This window comes from Mytilus edulis, chromosome 5 (assembly GCF_963676685.1).
Source record: "Mytilus edulis chromosome 5, xbMytEdul2.2, whole genome shotgun sequence".
Taxonomy (NCBI): Eukaryota; Metazoa; Mollusca; class Bivalvia; order Mytilida; family Mytilidae; genus Mytilus; species Mytilus edulis.
This window is the reverse complement of record NC_092348.1, coordinates 95547202-95566418: the sequence shown is the minus strand read 5'-3', so window position 1 is coordinate 95566418 and position 19217 is coordinate 95547202. Positions and strand designations below refer to the sequence as shown.

The 19217-nt window shown below is 34.9% G+C and overlaps 1 protein-coding gene across 1 annotated transcript; it reads right to left on the bottom strand.

Annotated features, from left to right (window-relative positions):
• Window positions 1-1477: 1477 nt before the first annotated feature.
• LOC139525326 (uncharacterized) lies at window positions 1478-2563 on the bottom strand. Its single transcript, XM_071320531.1, has 2 exons — window positions 2303-2563; window positions 1478-2217 (listed from the first exon to the last, which is right to left on the bottom strand). Exons 1-2 carry the CDS (start codon window positions 2498-2500, stop codon window positions 2017-2019), a joined length of 399 nt encoding a protein of 132 aa, XP_071176632.1. The 5' UTR covers window positions 2501-2563; the 3' UTR covers window positions 1478-2016.
• Between the last annotated feature and the right edge of the window lie 16654 nt (window positions 2564-19217).

The window sequence follows — 19217 nt, the reverse complement described above, 5'->3', positions numbered from 1 at the left end:
AATGTCAAAACTTGCATTTCAGTGCCATAGAATATCAATTTGTACTCTAGTATATATCGAAATTAAAGCATAACAATCATTGCATAATTTGATGTTTTATAAAAAAAAACTCTCTTCTATTAATTTTAAATTTTTATTTTGCAGGATATATAGGCTCATAGACATTACTTGTTGTGGATGACTTTGACATTTGGAAGTTGATAACAACACATAAAATGCCACTTAGTTGACAGCCTTAAGTGAAGATGCACTGAAAAGTGGAGCGTTCATTGTATGTGATCGTAAAAGAACTCTTGGAATTTGCAAACTTTTAAACTTTCATTGTGACAAATATCTTTATCATAAACTGTCTACTTATCACTTTGACATGCTTTTTCGGTTAGGATACACATGATGTAGCAACTATCTTTTCATGTAGGGGTAAATACTTATTTGTGATATGAAGTCAATTTAAAAACATTATGTATGTGATTTCACTGACTGTTACTTGTGATATCATAAGGTATTCTTGTGTACTTTTTTTACATGTCTTACATATATGCTCATTTGATTATATAAAGAATTACTTGTTAAAATATGTTTTATTGTTATATTTTGCCTGATTCAATATAGTTTTTATAACAGTTTAATTAAGTTTAATATTTACGGAACATTATGCACGCTTGAAAATAGAACATGTTCTACATTTGAACACCATCACTTTGAACACCTATGTCAACTGTTCTGAATGTTAACATCTGGTGTTCTGGATCTTAACATTTCTGGTTTTGAACATGTTCAGTGTGTTCAAAAAGTGTTACATGGCTGTTGAACGCGTCGACGTATTAAGATTTTGATCATTCGGACACGTTAAATCGTTGAACACTAATGTTAAGGTCTCTAACATCAAGTGTTCAAAAATGAAACACAAAGGCATTAAAAACTGAACACCACACATTCAATTGATGAACACTAGTGTAAACATTTGGAACACCATTACACGTTCAAAAAGTGTTACAAAAAAGCGTTCAAGCAGTGTTCTATTTATTAACACTTAGATTTACAGTGTACCTACCTGCATGGCAGCAGCAATATCAGCTACCTGGACAGGACGTCGCCTTTCTGCAAAACCGGTCTAAAACTCAAGCAGACATTGAACCTATAAGAGCACATTCTGATCCACCTGTTACATGCGCACAAGATATTACAACATCAAGTATTGCCAGTGTAATAATGCAATCGGATTCAATGAACGTTGATTCACCCTCATCGTCACTTTTCTCATTATAAACTTATTCATACCAGGAACCGTACAGGTGTTTTAAAGTTTTATATGAATGACAATAAAAGACGACTCTATTATGTAGACAGTTTGTTTATTTCATGTATTATGACAGTTGTCTGTAAAATTAAAAGTTTTTTTGTTTGAGTGATTATTTTGTTGGTTAATATAAAAAAAGAAGATGTGGTGTAATTGCCAATGTGACAACTCTACACAAGAGACCAAATGACACAGAAATTAACAACTATGGGTCATCGTATGGCCTTCAACATTGAGCAAAGTCCATACCGCATAGTCAGCTATAAGAGGACCCGAAATGACAAATGTAAAACAATTCGAACGAAAAAAAAACTAACGGCCTTATTAATGTACAAATAAATGAACGAAAAACAATATGTAACACAGCAACAAACGACAACCACTGAGTTACAGGCTCTTGACTTGGGACAGGCACATGCATACATGATGCGGCGGGGTTAAATATGTTAGCGGGATCCCAAAGTTTTTTTTTGATTTTGATTTGTCTTGTTGTTTTAGTGTTATAATAATGAAATTTTCAATTTATCCTAAGTATGCTGACCCATGCGTGCCATTGTTTTTAAAAGACCAGAAAACTGGTATTGATAGAAGAATTTCTTAAAGTTTAATTACATGTATCATGATAATATTTTTTGATACATTCAAAGTTAAATAAACAAAAGTACAAATCATATACTTATCATTCAAATATACTACGATAAGACAGTTAAAAAACGTTATTGAACCATTCGTTCTTGCCATGGAACTTTTCCTGCAGGTGACGAATAATAGTGTTTAAGATACAGTCTTTGTTGTTTTGCTGCCTTGCTAGGATAGTTGCGATCTTGCACATCATCAATGTCCTTCAGGTTTGTTTCGTCTCGCCAAGCTCCAGGTAAAAGATGGTGGTTCTCGTCTTCTCTGTCTAACAAAATGTTCTGATCACCTGGATATCTTATCCTCATTATATTGTGCAGTCAAACACAGGCCAGAATAATGGATACGACATTGTTAGGCTCTTGCTTTAAAGTTAAATGCGTTTTCAACAACTCTTCGTGATCGCGATAGCCTGTAGTTAAAAACTCTCTCTTGAAGGGTCATGTTCCTCCTAGAAAAGGGCTTCATTAGCCAACTTCTGAGGGCGAACGCGTCGTCACCAACGATGAAGTACGGAATGTCTTTGTCATCATTCGGAAGAGGCTCTGCTTTTGGTATGTGCATATTCTCATCAATTATATGATTTTTTAAGTCTGACTGATTCCAAATTTGTGCATCAGAGCAAGCACCTGGTGCACCAACGTTAACCCATTTGAATTTATAATTAGCGTCTACTAAGCCCATTAGAACTATAGAATGGAATCCTTTATAATTATAGTATTTAGAACCACCACCAGCCAGACATTTGATAGCAACGTGTTTCCCATCTAGTGCACCTAGCACATGATGAAACTGCCACATATCACTAAATTCTTGCAAAATGGCTAGCCATTCAGCTTCTTCCGTAGGTGTGTTGATAACATCTTCAGCATACTCGGAAATAATTGCTTCACAGACTTGTACTACAAGATTGGATATCGTGTTGTGCGGCACTCTAAATAAATACATAAGTGAATGATAACTGTCTCCTGTGGCTAGATATCGAAGGGTTATTGCTACTTTAAGACCAACTGGCAATGCCTTTCGGTACCACGTGTCTTTCTTTTGTAGCCTTGGTGTTAATCTATTAACAATTTCCTGAAACATGGTTGGATCAACTCTCAAAAAGTTTTTGAAAGAAACGGTGTCTTCACATCTCAATTCATCCAACAGCTGTGCATAAAAACCAAACTGAGATCTTCTACTTATCCAATCCCTTACCCATACCGTGCGCACTCTGCGATCTATTCGTTTATATCTGTGTCTGTTTAACAACATTCTCAATTTCAAAATATGATTGTGTATCAATAATCCATAATTTGTCATTTCCATCCGTTGTCTGTCCATCTTGCTGTAAGACTGACAAACTATTTTAGCAAATGGCGAGAAATATAGATACACGTGGTTTGATTATACGTAGAAGAAGGTAATCATGCGTAGTAATACGCATCGATACGTAATAATGCCTAGAATAACGTGATGAAATTTATTAATGCGTACCATGAAGCGTAATATACCGTACAAAAACCTAATGCAACGTGGCAGATACGTACTTAAACGTAATAACACCTAGTGATTATAATCAAATACGTTTTAGAACGTATCAGGTACGTTTCTAATACGCATTTCTACGTTCCTTCTACGTTTTACTGCGCTTTTCTACGTTAGTACTACGTTTTCATTTTTAGTCACGTTTGTATTGTGCAGACCAATACAAACGGCACCGATCACGTATCAATCTACGCATAACTACGTATATAGCCGTTTTAAGTACGGATCGATACGATTCACTACGGATATTGCCGTTTCGCTACGTTTTGAAAACGTAGCAAAACGGGATAGCCGAAACGTGACAGTGTGACTGGGGCTTAATGTATGTTTTTGTGTGTGTTGCATTGTCGTTTTTTTGTGGCACTTCAGTGTTTCTGTTGTTTCGTTGTTTTAATCTTATAGTTGATGTGTTTCTATTTTTTATTTATTTGTTTTCTCTCAAACGATTTATGACTTTTGACCAGCGGTATACTGTTGCCTTCATTTGAGTGACATAATTATATCGAAATATTTGAAAGAAATAAACACTTTGCAAGATTTTTGTCTTTGATAATGTTCTGCGTTTTGTGGGTACTAAACATGTCGGTCAGTATTGATGCGATATAAGTATCCACACTGGAGTTCTTCACAAAGTAAGATGTCCATGGTAAGAATAGCTTGGAAAGAACATTACACATATGTTAACGTCACTGTTTTTGATTACCTGTTCTGTCGATAATGAGAGATATTCGTTGTTATTCTGTGGTTTACATATTGTAATGTACTTATATATTTTGTATTAATGCATTACTCTGCGCTGTGTGTTCTAGTGTTGTCAGTGTTTGACACGGTCATATAAGTAGGCTTTTGGATAACCATAATACCAGGTTTCTCCCACTATTTTTCTTAAAAAGTATTGTACCAGGTCATGAATATGGTAGTTATATCAAATGGTCCGTTTCTATGTATGTTGGCGTTTGTTTTTGTTGCAGTTTAGTGTGTCTGCTTCGTTGTTTTCCTCTTATTGTTGAGGTGTTTCTCTTGGTTGTAGTTGCAATCCGGATTAATGACTTTTAACAGCGGTATACTATTGTTGCCTGTATTTTGTCGAACATCCTACTGATCGTCTATATCTTTTTCTTTAAGAGGATATGTTTGGGATGGTTAAGAGTCTGGTATAAAGATCTTAGATTTTCATCAACCTTTTTTAAAGTTATATATTAAAGGAGAAAAGACGGCTTTTTGATGTTCAACAACTTGGAAAAAACATGGTAATTCTTGTCTTCGCCTTACTGAGTGAAATTTTTCTTCGATTTGATACTCTGCTTTCCCACTGTATCATTTAACTTATGTGATTCATATAATGTACCAGTCATGACATTTAAAATCTGGACTGTAACACCCTTTAACCTTCTCTGCTATAACAATGAAAGAACAAGATCTTTAAACTAAGGATGCTTCGTTAAATAGTATTAACAATGAGAACAAAAATATCAAATCTTCCAAGGCATCTGATCCTATGACCAGTGAAATTAACAATTCTATAAGCCATACTAAAGCAAAAGCGTTAACCTTGAATACATTTCTTATTAGTTATGTACTGAATTTCTTAATTATAAGCTATATGGATTCCTGCTGAAACTTTATCAAAACGAATGTTCTAGTATTAAAAAAAAAACAAATTTTAAGAACTTCTCAACAAAATTTCAAATCTCAAATTGTCTCTGAAATTAAATCGATTATGCAATTTGCTATTGGACTTTCCATTTTGAGTTTTCTTTTGTGTTTTGTAATTTTGTTATTAAACTAATGTCATCTTTAAATCAGATATTCCATAACAGTTAACAAAACTATGTTGGCGACCGTAACTTACATGCAATCTTGAACTTTATACAATTATAATCACAATATTCGTCCATACAATTTAAAAGGCAGTTTCATTATTATACGGACAACAAACGATAAGACATTACAGATTTTATTGAATACTTGTAGGGTAGAAACGTCAAATGTTTAATAGAGGAAAGAACTAATTAGATATACACATGTGGGATGCTATGGTATGTGTGCAAATAAGACAACTCTCCACACATAAGAGTTCTCGGTAATTCTTAAGTATCTAATAAGATTCACGCCACTCCTATATATAAAACCATACAACTATATATGGCAAAATAAATGATGATGGCTTGCATCGGAAGCATGGGTTGTTGACAGGCTTTTGGTAATTTGTTTTAAGGATTAATTATGCTTTCTCTTCATTTTAGCGTTAAAATATGTAGATATACGAGAAAACTAAGACCATTATATTATTTATCTTAAAGATCCGTAGACATAAAAAAAACAGGTTAAATATACCATATCAGTAGATATCTAAAAAATACAAACACCAGCAAAAAGTGTTTGTATTTTCTAGATATTTACGAATCTATGTGATACATGGTATATTTGGTCTGTGTTTTGTTATGTCTACGGATCTTAGTGATAAATTATATAATGGTCTTAAATGTGTCGTATGCAGACACAGACAAAATAAAGACCGACAAATCATTCATCACAAAAATCGGTAGAAACACAGACAAAACAAAGGCCAGCAAACCATTCATCACAAAGATAGGTAGACACAGACAAAACAAAGACCAGAAAACTATTCATCACAAAGATAGGTAGACACACAGACAAAACAAAGACCAACAAACCATTCATCACAAAGATAGGTAGACACACAGACAAAACAAAGACAGAAAACCATTCATCATAAAGATAGGTAAACACAGACAAAACAAAGACCAGAAAACCATTCATCACAAAGATAGGTAGACACACAGTCAAAACAAAGACCAACAAACCATTCATCACAAAGATAGGTACACACAGACAAAACAAAGACCAACAAAACATTCATCACAAAGATAGGTAGACACACAGACAAAACAAAGACCAACCAACCATTCATCACAAAGATAAGTAGACACACAGACAAAACAAAGACCAGAAAACCATTCATCACAAAGATAGGTACACACAGACAAAACAAAGACCAACCAACCATTCATCACAAAGATAGGTAAACACAGACAAAACAAAGACCAACCAACCATTCATCACAAAGATAGGTAGACATAGACAAAACATAGACGAGAAAACCATTCATTATAAAGATAGGTAGACACACAGACAAAACAAAGACCAACAAACCATTCATCACAAAGATAGGTAGACACACAGACAAAACAAAGACCAGAAAACCATTCATCACAAAGATAGGTAGACACACAGACAAAACAAAGACCAACAAACCATTCATCACAAAGATAGGTAAACACAGACAAAACAAATACCAACCAACCATTCATCACAAAGATAGGTAGACACAGACAAAACAAAGACCAGAAAACCATTCATTATAAAGATAGGTAGACTCACAGACAAAACAAAGACCAGAAAACCATTCATCACAAAGATATGTAGACACACAGACAAAACAAAGACCAACCAACCATTCATCACAAAGATATGTAGACTCACAGACAAAACAAAGACCAGCAAACCATTCATCACAAAGATAGGTAAACTCACAGACAAAACAAAGACCAGCAAACCATTCATCACAAAGATAGGTAGACACAGACAAAACAAAGACCAGAAAACCATTCATCACAAAGATAGGTAGACACATTGAACAAACAAAGACCAGAAAACCATTCATCACAAAGAAAGGTAGACACAGACAAAACAAAGACCAACCAACCATTCATCACAAAGATAGGTAGACTCACAGACAAAACAAAGACCAGAAAACCATTCATCACACAGATAGGTAGACACACAGACAAAACAAAGACCAGCAAACCATTCATCACAAAGATAGGTAGACATATAGACAAAACAAAGACCAACCAACCATTCATCACAAAGATATGTAGACACACAGACAAAACAAAGACCAGCAAACCATTCATCACAAAGATAGGTAGACACAGACAAAACAAAGACCAGAAAACCATTCATCACAAAGATAGGTAGACACATTGAACAAACAAAGACCAGAAAACCATTCATCACAAAGAAAGGTAGACACAGACAAAACAAAGACCAACCAACCATTCATCACAAAGATAGGTAGAAACACAGACAAAACAAAGACCAACCAACCATTCATCACAAAGATAGGTAGACACAGACAAAACAAAGACCAGAAAACCATTCATCACAAAGATAGGTAGACACACAGACAAAACAAAGACCAACAAACCATTCATCACAAAGATATGTAGACACACAGACAAAACAAAGACCAGAAAACCATTCATCACAAAGATAGGTAGAAACACAGACAAAACAAAGACCAACCAACCATTCATCACAAAGATAGGTAGACATATAGACAAAACAAAGACCAACCAACCATTCATCACAAAGATATGTAGACACACAGACAAAACAAAGACCAGAAAACCATTCATCACAAAGATAGGTAGAAACACAGACAAAACAAAGACCAACCAACCATTCATCACAAAGATAGGTAGACACACAGACAAAACAAAGACCAGAAAACCATACATCACAAAGATAGGTAAACACAGACAAAACAAAGATCAGAAAACCATTCATCACAAAGATAGGTAGACACAGACAAAACAAAGACGACCAGAAAACCATTCATCACAAAGATAGGTAGAAACACAGACAAAACAAAGACCAACAAACCATTCATCACAAAGATAGGTAGACACAGACAAAACAAAGACCAACAAACCATTCATCACAAAGATAGGTAGAAACACAGACAAAACAAAGACCAACAAACCATTCATCACAAAGATAGGTAGACACACAGACAAAACAAAGACCAATAAAAAACCATTCATCACAAAGATAGGTAGACTCACAGACAAAACAAAGACCAGCAAACCATTCATCACAAAGATAGGTAGACACACAGACAAAACAAAGACCAACAAACCATTCATCACAAAGATAGGTAGACACACAGACAAAACAAAGACCAACAAACCATTCATCACAAAGATAGGTAGACTCACAGACAAAACAAAGACCAGCAAACCATTCATCACAAAGATAGGTAGAAACACAGACAAAACAAAGACCAGAAAACTATTCATCACAAAGATATGTAGACACACAGACAAAACAAAGACCAACCAACCATTCATCACAAAGATAGGTAGACACACAGACAAAACAAAGACCAACAAACCATTCATCACAAAGATAGGTAGACACACAGACAAAACAAAGACCAACCAACCATTCATCACAAAGATATGTAGACACACAGACAAAACAAAGACCAACCAACCATTCATCACAAAGATAGGTAGACACACAGACAAAACAAAGACCAACCAACCATTCATCACAAAGATAGGTAGACACACAGACAAAACAAAGACCAACAAACCATTCATCACAAAGATAGGTACACACACAGACAAAATAAAGATCAGCAAACCATTCATCACAAAGATAGGTACACACACAGACAAAATAAAGATCAGCAAACCATTCATCACAAAGATAGGTAGACACACAGACAAAACAAAGACCAACAAACCATTCATCACAAAGATAGGTAGACACACAGACAAAACAAAGACCAACCAATCATTCATCACAAAGATAGGTAGACACACAGACAAAACAAAGACCAGCAAACCATTCATCACAAAGATATGTAGACACACAGACAAAACAAAGACTAGCCAACCATTCATCACAAAGATAGGTAGACACACAGACAAAACAAAGACCAGCAAACCATTCATCACAAAGATATGTAGACACACAGACAAAACAAAGACCAGAAAACCATTCATCACAAAGATAGGTAGACACACAGACAAAACAAAGACCAACCAATCATTCATCACAAAGATAGGTAGACACACAGACAAAACAAAGACCAGCAAACCATTCATCACAAAGATCTGTAGAAACACAGACAAAACAAAGACTAGCCAACCATTCATCACAAAGATAAGTAGACACACAGACAAAACAAAGACTAGCCAACCATTCATCACAAAGATAGGTAGACACACAGACAAAACAAAGACCAGCAAACCATTCATCACAAAGATATGTAGACACACAGACAAAACAAAGACCAGAAAACCATTCTTCACAAAGATAGGTAGACACAGACAAAACAAAGACCAGAAAACCATTCATCACAAAGATAGGTAGACACAGACAAAACAAAGACCAGCAAACCATTCATCACAAAGATAGGTAGACACAGACAAAATAAAGACCTGCCAACCATTCATCACAAAGATAGGTAGACACACAGACAAAACAAAGACCAGCCAACCATTCATCACAAAGATAAGTAGACACACAGATAAAACAAAGACCAACAAACCATTCATCATATAGATAGGTAGACACACAGACAAAACAAAGACCAGCAAACCATTCATCACAAAGATAGGTAGACACACAGACAAAACAAAGACCAGCAAACCATTCATCACAAAGATATGTAGACACACAGACAAAACAAAGACCAGAAAACCATTCATCACAAAGATAGGTAGACACACAGACAAAACAAAGACCAGAAAACCATTCATCACAAAGATAGGTAGACACACAGACAAAACAAAGACCAGCAAACCATTCATCACAAAGATATGTAGACACACAGACAAAACAAAGACCAACAAACCATTCATCACAAAGATAGGTAAACACACAGACAAAACAAAGACCAGCAAACCATTCATCACAAAGATATGTAGACACACAGACAAAACAAAGACCAGAAAACCATTCATCACAAAGATAGGTAGACACACAGACAAAACCATTCATCACAAAGATAGGTAGACACACAGACAAAACAAAGACCAGAAAACCATTCATCACAAAGATAGGTAGACACACAGACAAAACAAAGACCAACCAACCATTCATCACAAAGATAGGTAAACACAGACAAAACAAAGACCAGAAAACCATTCATCACAAAGATCTGTAGACACACAGACAAAACAAAGACCAGAAAACCATTCATCACAAAGATAGGTAGACACACAGACAAAACAAAGACCAGCAAACCATTCATCACAAAGATAGGTAGACACAGACAAAACAAAGACCAGAAAACCATTCATCACAAAGATAGGTAGACACACAGACAAAACAAAGACCAGCAAACCATTTATCACAAAGATATGTAGACACACAGACAAAACAAAGACCAGAAAACCATTCATCACAAAGATAGGTAGACACACAGACAAAACAAAGACCAGAAAACCATTCATCACAAAGATAGGTAGACACACAGACAAAACAAAGGCCAGAAAACCATTCATCACAAAGATATGTAGACACACAGACAAAACAAAGACCAGAAAACCATTCATCACAAAGATATGTAGACACACAGACAAAACAAAGACCAGAAAACCATTCATCACAAAGATATGTAGACACACAGACAAAACAAAGACCAGAAAACCATTCATCACAAAGATAGGTAGACACACAGACAAAACAAAGACCAACAAACCATTCATCACAAAGATAGGTAGACACAGACAAAACAAAGACCAGAAAACCATTCATCACAAAGATAGGTAGACACACAGACAAAACAAAGACCAGCAAACCATTCATCACAAAGATATGTAGACACACAGACAAAACAAAGACCAGAAAACCATTCATCACAAAGATAGGTAGACACACAGACAAAACAAAGACCAGAAAACCATTCATCACAAAGATAGGTAGAAACACAGACAAAACAAAGGCCAGCAAACCATTCATCACAAAGATAGGTAGACACAGACAAAACAAAGACCAGAAAACCATTCATCACAAAGATCTGTAGACACACAGACAAAACAAAGACCAACAAACCATTCATCACAAAGATAGGTAGCAACACAGACAAAACAAAGACCAACATAACATTCATCACAAAGATAGGTAGACACACAGACAAAATAAAGACCAGCAAACCATTCATCACAAAGAAAGGTAGACACAGACAAAACAAAGACCAACCAACCATTCATCACAAAGATAGGTAGAAACACAGACAAAATAAAGACCAGAAAACCATTCATCACAAAGAAAGGTAGACACACAGACAAAACAAAGACCAGAAAACCATTCATCACAAAGATAGGTAGACACACAGACAAAACAAAGACCAGCAAACCATTCATCACAAAGATAGGTAGACACAGACAAAACAAAGACCAGAAAACCATTCATCACAAAGATCTGTAGACACACAGACAAAACAAAGACCAGCAAACCATTCATCACAAAGAAAGGTAGACACAGACAAAACAAAGACCAGAAAACCATTCATCACAAAGATAGGTAGACACACAGACAAAACAAAGACCAGCAAACCATTCATCACAAAGATATGTAGACACACAGACAAAACAAAGACCAGAAAACCATTCATCACAAAGATAGGTAGACACACAGACAAAACAAAGACCAGCAAACCATTCATCACAAAGATAGGTAGACACACAGACAAAATAAAGACCAGAAAACCATTCATCACAAAGATCTGTAGACACACAGACAAAACAAAGACCAACCAATCATTCATCACAAAGATAGGTAGACACACAGACAAAACAAAGACTTGCCAACCATTCATCACAAAGATAGGTACACACAGACAAAACAAAGACCAACCAACCATTCATCACAAAGATAGGTAGACACAGACAAAACAAAGACCAACCAACCATTCATCACAAAGATAGGTAGACACACAGACAAAACAAAGACCAACAAACCATTCATCACAAAGATAGGTAGACACACAGACAAAACAAAGACCAGCAAACCATTCATCACAAAGATAGGTAGACACAGACAAAACAAAGACCAGAAAACCATTCATCACAAAGATCTGTAGACACACAGACAAAACAAAGACCAGCAAACCATTCATCACAAAGAAAGGTAGACACAGACAAAACAAAGACCAACCAACCATTCATCACAAAGATAGGTAGAAACACAGACAAAATAAAGACCAGAAAACCATTCATCACAAAGAAAGGTAGACACACAGACAAAACAAAGACCAGAAAACCATTCATCACAAAGATAGGTAGACACACAGACAAAACAAAGACCAGCAAACCATTCATCACAAAGATAGGTAGACACACAGACAAAATAAAGACCAGAAAACCATTCATCACAAAGATCTGTAGACACACAGACAAAACAAAGACCAACCAATCATTCATCACAAAGATAGGTAGACACACAGACAAAACAAAGACTTGCCAACCATTCATCACAAAGATAGGTAAACACAGACAAAACAAAGACCAGCAAACCATACATCACAAAGATAGGTAGACACACAGACAAAACAAAGACCAACAAACCAGTCATCACAAAGATAGGTAGACACATTGAAAAAACAAAGACCAGAAAACCATTCATCACAAAGAAAGGTAGACACACAGACAAAACAAAGACCAGAAAACCATTCATCATAAAGATAGGTACACACACAGACAAAACAAAGACCAACAAACCATTCATCACTAAGATAGGTAGACACAGACAAAACAAAGACCAACCAACCATTCATCACAAAGATAGGTAGACACAGACAAAACATAGACCAGAAAACCATTCATCACAAAGATAGGTAGCAACACAGACAAAACAAAGATCAGCAAACCATTCATCACAAAGATAGGTAGAAACACAGACAAAACAAAGGCCAGCAAACCATTCATCACAAAGATAGGTAAACACAGACAAAACAAAGATCAGAAAACCATTCATCACAAAGATAGGTAGACAGATTGAAAAAACAAAGACCAGAAAACCATTCATCACAAAGAAAGGTAGACACACAGACAAAACAAAGACCAGAAAACCATTCATCACAAAGATAGGTAGACACACAGACAAAATAAAGACCAGAAAACCATTCATCACAAAGATATGTAGACACACAGACAAAACAAAGACCAGAAAACCATTCATCACAAAGATCTGTAGACACACAGACAAAACAAAGACCAACAAACCATTCATCACAAAGATCTGTAGACACACAGACAAAACAAAGACTAACAAACCATTCATCACAAAGATAGGTAGACACACAGACAAAATAAAGACCAACAAACCATTCATCACAAAGATAGGTAAACACAGACAAAACAAAGACCAGAAAACCATTCATCACAAAGATCTGTAGACACACAGACAAAACAAAGACCAGAAAACCATTCATCATAAAGATAGGTAGACACACAGACAAAACTAAGACCAGAAAACTATTCATCACAAAGATCTGTAGACACACAGACAAAACAAAGACCAACAAACCATTCATCACAAAGATCTGTAGACACACAGACAAAACTAAGACCAGAAAACTATTCATCATAAAGATAGGTAGACACACAGACAAAACTAAGACCAGAAAACTATTCATCACAAAGATCTGTAGACACACAGACAAAACTAAGACCAGAAAACTATTCATCATATAGATCTATAGACACACAGACAAAACAAAGACCAACAAACCATTCATCACAAAGATAGGTAGACACACAGACAAAACAAAGACCAACAAACCATTCATCACAAAGATAGGTAGACTCACAGACAAAACAAAGACCAGCAAACCATACATCACAAAGATAGGTAGACACACAGACAAAACAAAGACCAACAAACCAGTCATCACAAAGATAGGTAGACACATTGAAAAAACAAAGACCAGAAAACCATTCATCACAAAGAAAGGTAGACACACAGACAAAACAAAGACCAGAAAACCATTCATCATAAAGATAGGTACACACACAGACAAAACAAAGACCAACAAACCATTCATCACTAAGATAGGTAGACACAGACAAAACAAAGACCAACCAACCATTCATCACAAAGATAGGTAGACACAGACAAAACATAGACCAGAAAACCATTCATCACAAAGATAGGTAGCAACACAGACAAAACAAAGATCAGCAAACCATTCATCACAAAGATAGGTAGAAACACAGACAAAACAAAGGCCAGCAAACCATTCATCACAAAGATAGGTAAACACAGACAAAACAAAGATCAGAAAACCATTCATCACAAAGATAGGTAGACAGATTGAAAAAACAAAGACCAGAAAACCATTCATCACAAAGAAAGGTAGACACACAGACAAAACAAAGACCAGAAAACCATTCATCACAAAGATAGGTAGACACACAGACAAAATAAAGACCAGAAAACCATTCATCACAAAGATATGTAGACACACAGACAAAACAAAGACCAGAAAACCATTCATCACAAAGATCTGTAGACACACAGACAAAACAAAGACCAACAAACCATTCATCACAAAGATCTGTAGACACACAGACAAAACAAAGACTAACAAACCATTCATCACAAAGATAGGTAGACACACAGACAAAATAAAGACCAACAAACCATTCATCACAAAGATAGGTAAACACAGACAAAACAAAGACCAGAAAACCATTCATCACAAAGATCTGTAGACACACAGACAAAACAAAGACCAGAAAACCATTCATCATAAAGATAGGTAGACACACAGACAAAACTAAGACCAGAAAACTATTCATCACAAAGATCTGTAGACACACAGACAAAACAAAGACCAACAAACCATTCATCACAAAGATCTGTAGACACACAGACAAAACTAAGACCAGAAAACTATTCATCATAAAGATAGGTAGACACACAGACAAAACTAAGACCAGAAAACTATTCATCACAAAGATCTGTAGACACACAGACAAAACTAAGACCAGAAAACTATTCATCATATAGATCTATAGACACACAGACAAAACAAAGACCAACAAACCATTCATCACAAAGATAGGTAGACACACAGACAAAACAAAGACCAACAAACCATTCATCACAAAGATAGGTAGACTCACAGACAAAACAAAGACCAACCAACCATTCATCACAAAGATAGGTAGAAACACAGACAAAACAAAGACCAACCAACCATTCATCACAAAGATATGTAGACACACAGACAAAACAAAGACCAACAAACCATTCATCACAAAGATATGTAGACACACAGACAAAACTAAGACCAACCAACCATTCATCACAAAGATAGGTAGACACACAGACAAAACAAAGACCAACAAACCATTCATCACAAAGATCTGTAGACACACAGACAAAACTAAGACCAGAAAACTATTCATCATAAAGATAGGTAGACACACAGACAAAACTAAGACCAGAAAACTATTCATCACAAAGATCTGTAGACACACAGACAAAACTAAGACCAGAAAACTATTCATCATATAGATCTATAGACACACAGACAAAACAAAGACCAACAAACCATTCATCACAAAGACAGGTAGACACACAGACAAAACAAAGACCAATAAAAAACCATTCATCACAAAGATAGGTAGACACAGACAAAACAAAGACCAGCAAACCATTCATCACAAAGATAGGTAGACTCACAGACAAAACAAAGACCAACAAACCATTCATCACAAAGATAGGTAGACTCACAGACAAAACAAAGACCAACAAACCATTCATCACAAAGATAGGTAGAAACACAGACAAAACAAAGACCAACAAACCATTCATCACAAAGATAGGTAGACACACAGACAAAACAAAGACCAGAAAACCATTCATCACAAAGATAGGTAGACACACAGACAAAACAAAGACCAACAAACCATTCATCACAAAGATAGGTAGAAACACAGACAAAACAAAGACCAACAAACCATTCATCACAAAGATAGGTAGACACACAGACAAAACAAAGACCAGAAAACCATTCATCACAAAGATCTGTAGACACACAGACAAAACAAAGACTAGCCAACCATTCATCACAAAGAAAGGTAGACACAGACAAAACAAAGACCAACCAACCATTCATCACAAAGATAGGTAGACACACAGACAAAACAAAGACCAGAAAACCATGCATCACAAAGATATGTAGACACACAGACAAAACAAAGACCAATAAACCATTCATCACAAAGATAGGTAAACACACAGACAAAACAAAGACCAGCAAACCATTCATCACAAAGATAGGTAGACACAGACAAAACAAAGACCAGAAAACCATTCATCACAAAGATAGGTAAATAGACACAGACAAAACATAGACCAGAAAACCATTCATCACAAAGATAGGTAGAAACACAGACAAAACAAAGACCAGAAAACCATTCATCACAAAGATAGGTAGACACAGACAAAACAAAGACCAAAAAACCATTCATCACAAAGATAGGTAGACACATTGAAAAAACAAAGACCAGAAAACTATTCATCACAAAGATCTATAGACACACAGACAAAACAAAGACTAGCAAACCATTCATCACAAAGAAAGGTAGACACAGACAAAACAAAGACCAACCAACCATTCATCACAAAGATAGGTAGAAACACAGACAAAATAAAGACCAGAAAACCATTCATCACAAAGATAGGTAGACACACAGACAAAACAAAGACCAACAAACCATTCATCACAAAGATAGGTAGACACACAGACAAAACAAAGACCAGCAAACCATTCATCACAAAGATATGTAGACACACAGACAAAACAAAGACCAACCAACCATTCATCACAAAGATAGGTAGAAACACAGACAAAACAAAGACCAACAAACCATTCATCACAAAGATAGGTAGACACACAGACAAAACAAAGACCAGAAAACCATTCATCACAAAGATAGGTAGACACACAGACAAAACAAAGACCAACAAACCAGTCATCACAAATATCAATCACATATACCAAGCATAGGGTTAAGGGATGTTTGGGCACCTGTAAACTTGTTTGACACATTTTGTATGTGTCTGTCCTTAGTTGGAAGCCTGTTATTCAGTTAGTGTGTTGTTTTGCTGTCTGTCATATTTGTTTATTATTGTTTTTATATGCAATTTTGGGTGCTACTCCCAATTAAATATCATTTATCATGGCCAGGGGAGGGTTCATTAATTACAACAAAGGTTTGAAACCAATTTTAATACAAATATCAGTAAAGGATATAAAATGGTTTTAATGAATATGAAAAACAGTTAATGATTTTTATAAAAAAAAAATATCATTATAGCTAGTTTGTAAACCAATCAATAGAGGTTTTCCTTGTTCCATTGAATATCATGCAATTCAGCCCTAGCAATTTTTTTTGCTTTTTAACAATTTTCTTTTTCAATATTACAAAGACTTTCCTATCTCTTTTATTCATATCAAAATATAAATATTAAACAAAAACATAAAATTAAATTATTGAATTTGAATGACTTTATCATGTACATATTCTATAGTTAGAAATTTCTAGATAAAAAATATAGTGTAAAATCAAATAGATATAATATCATCTTATATTAAAAGATTTCAAAATGACAATAATGCCTTTTATTATCACCAAACTATATCACATGAAAGAAATGTAAGTACAGATATATATCATCAACAACACAATTATATACATGTAACAATTATAATTAAATTAGACCAGAAACAAGAATGTGTCCAAAGTACACGGATGCCCCACTCCCACTATCATTTTCCATGTTCAATGGACCGTGAAAATGGGTAAAAAATATAATTAGGCATTAAAATTAAAAAGATCGTATCATAGGGAACATTTGTACTAAGTTTCAAGTTGATTGGACTTCAACTTCATCAAAAACTACCTTGACCAAAAACTTTAACCTGAAACTCACACTTTCATTTTCTATGTTCAGTGGACCGTGAAATAGGGGTCAAAAGTTTAATTTGTCTTTAAAATAAGAAAGATCATATCATAAGGAACATATGTACTAAGTTTCAAGTTGATTGGACTTCAGCTTCATCAAAAACTACCTTAACCAAAAACTTTAACCTGAAGCGGGACAGACGGACGAACGAACGAACGGACAGACGGACGGACGCACAGACCAGAAAACATAATGCCCCTCTACTATCGTAGGTGGGGCATAAAAACTTCTCTATTACATAATTATCTTAAATCAATGATAACATTTGCAAAATTAAATAGATATCCAAACAAACCAGAATCACTTACCAATAGTAGGACCAAATATCATTTATTTTGCCTATTTATGTAAACAGTTTTCAAGATAAAAGACCCAAAATGCTAAATGAGTAATAACTACTCAATCATTTCTTTTAACATCTTACAATTGTCTTGAAAATTTCAAAAACATATTTAATAGGACAGTACAGTTAAAAGCAAAATGGTTTAAATATTAAACATTGTACTGTAAACAAAATAAAACAAAACATAATAAAAGACATGTAACAATATAAAGCAGATATATTATGAAACCATATAAAAATAACACAGAAATCAAAATTAGGAGTACTGTAAACAAACTTATTTTTTGAAAATATTTTCCTTCAACCATTTTTGTGGTTATCTATATTCTTCATTTTTAAAATTTATCCCGTTTTCACATAAGAGAAGATCCAAGCTTGACATTAACATTTGTGTTTATATTCTAATTGCAAAAGTCACAAGGAATAAATTGCTCACAAATAGAAGTTGGTTTACGTATAGTATTGTGTATAATAATAATAAGCAACTAACACCTATATTTTGATTTTTTAAAAAGAGCATTAAAAGTACATGTTGTACATGCATTTAATTTACTTCACAAATCTTGTCAAAAAATAAGGTCTTGATAGATGATCAACCCCTAT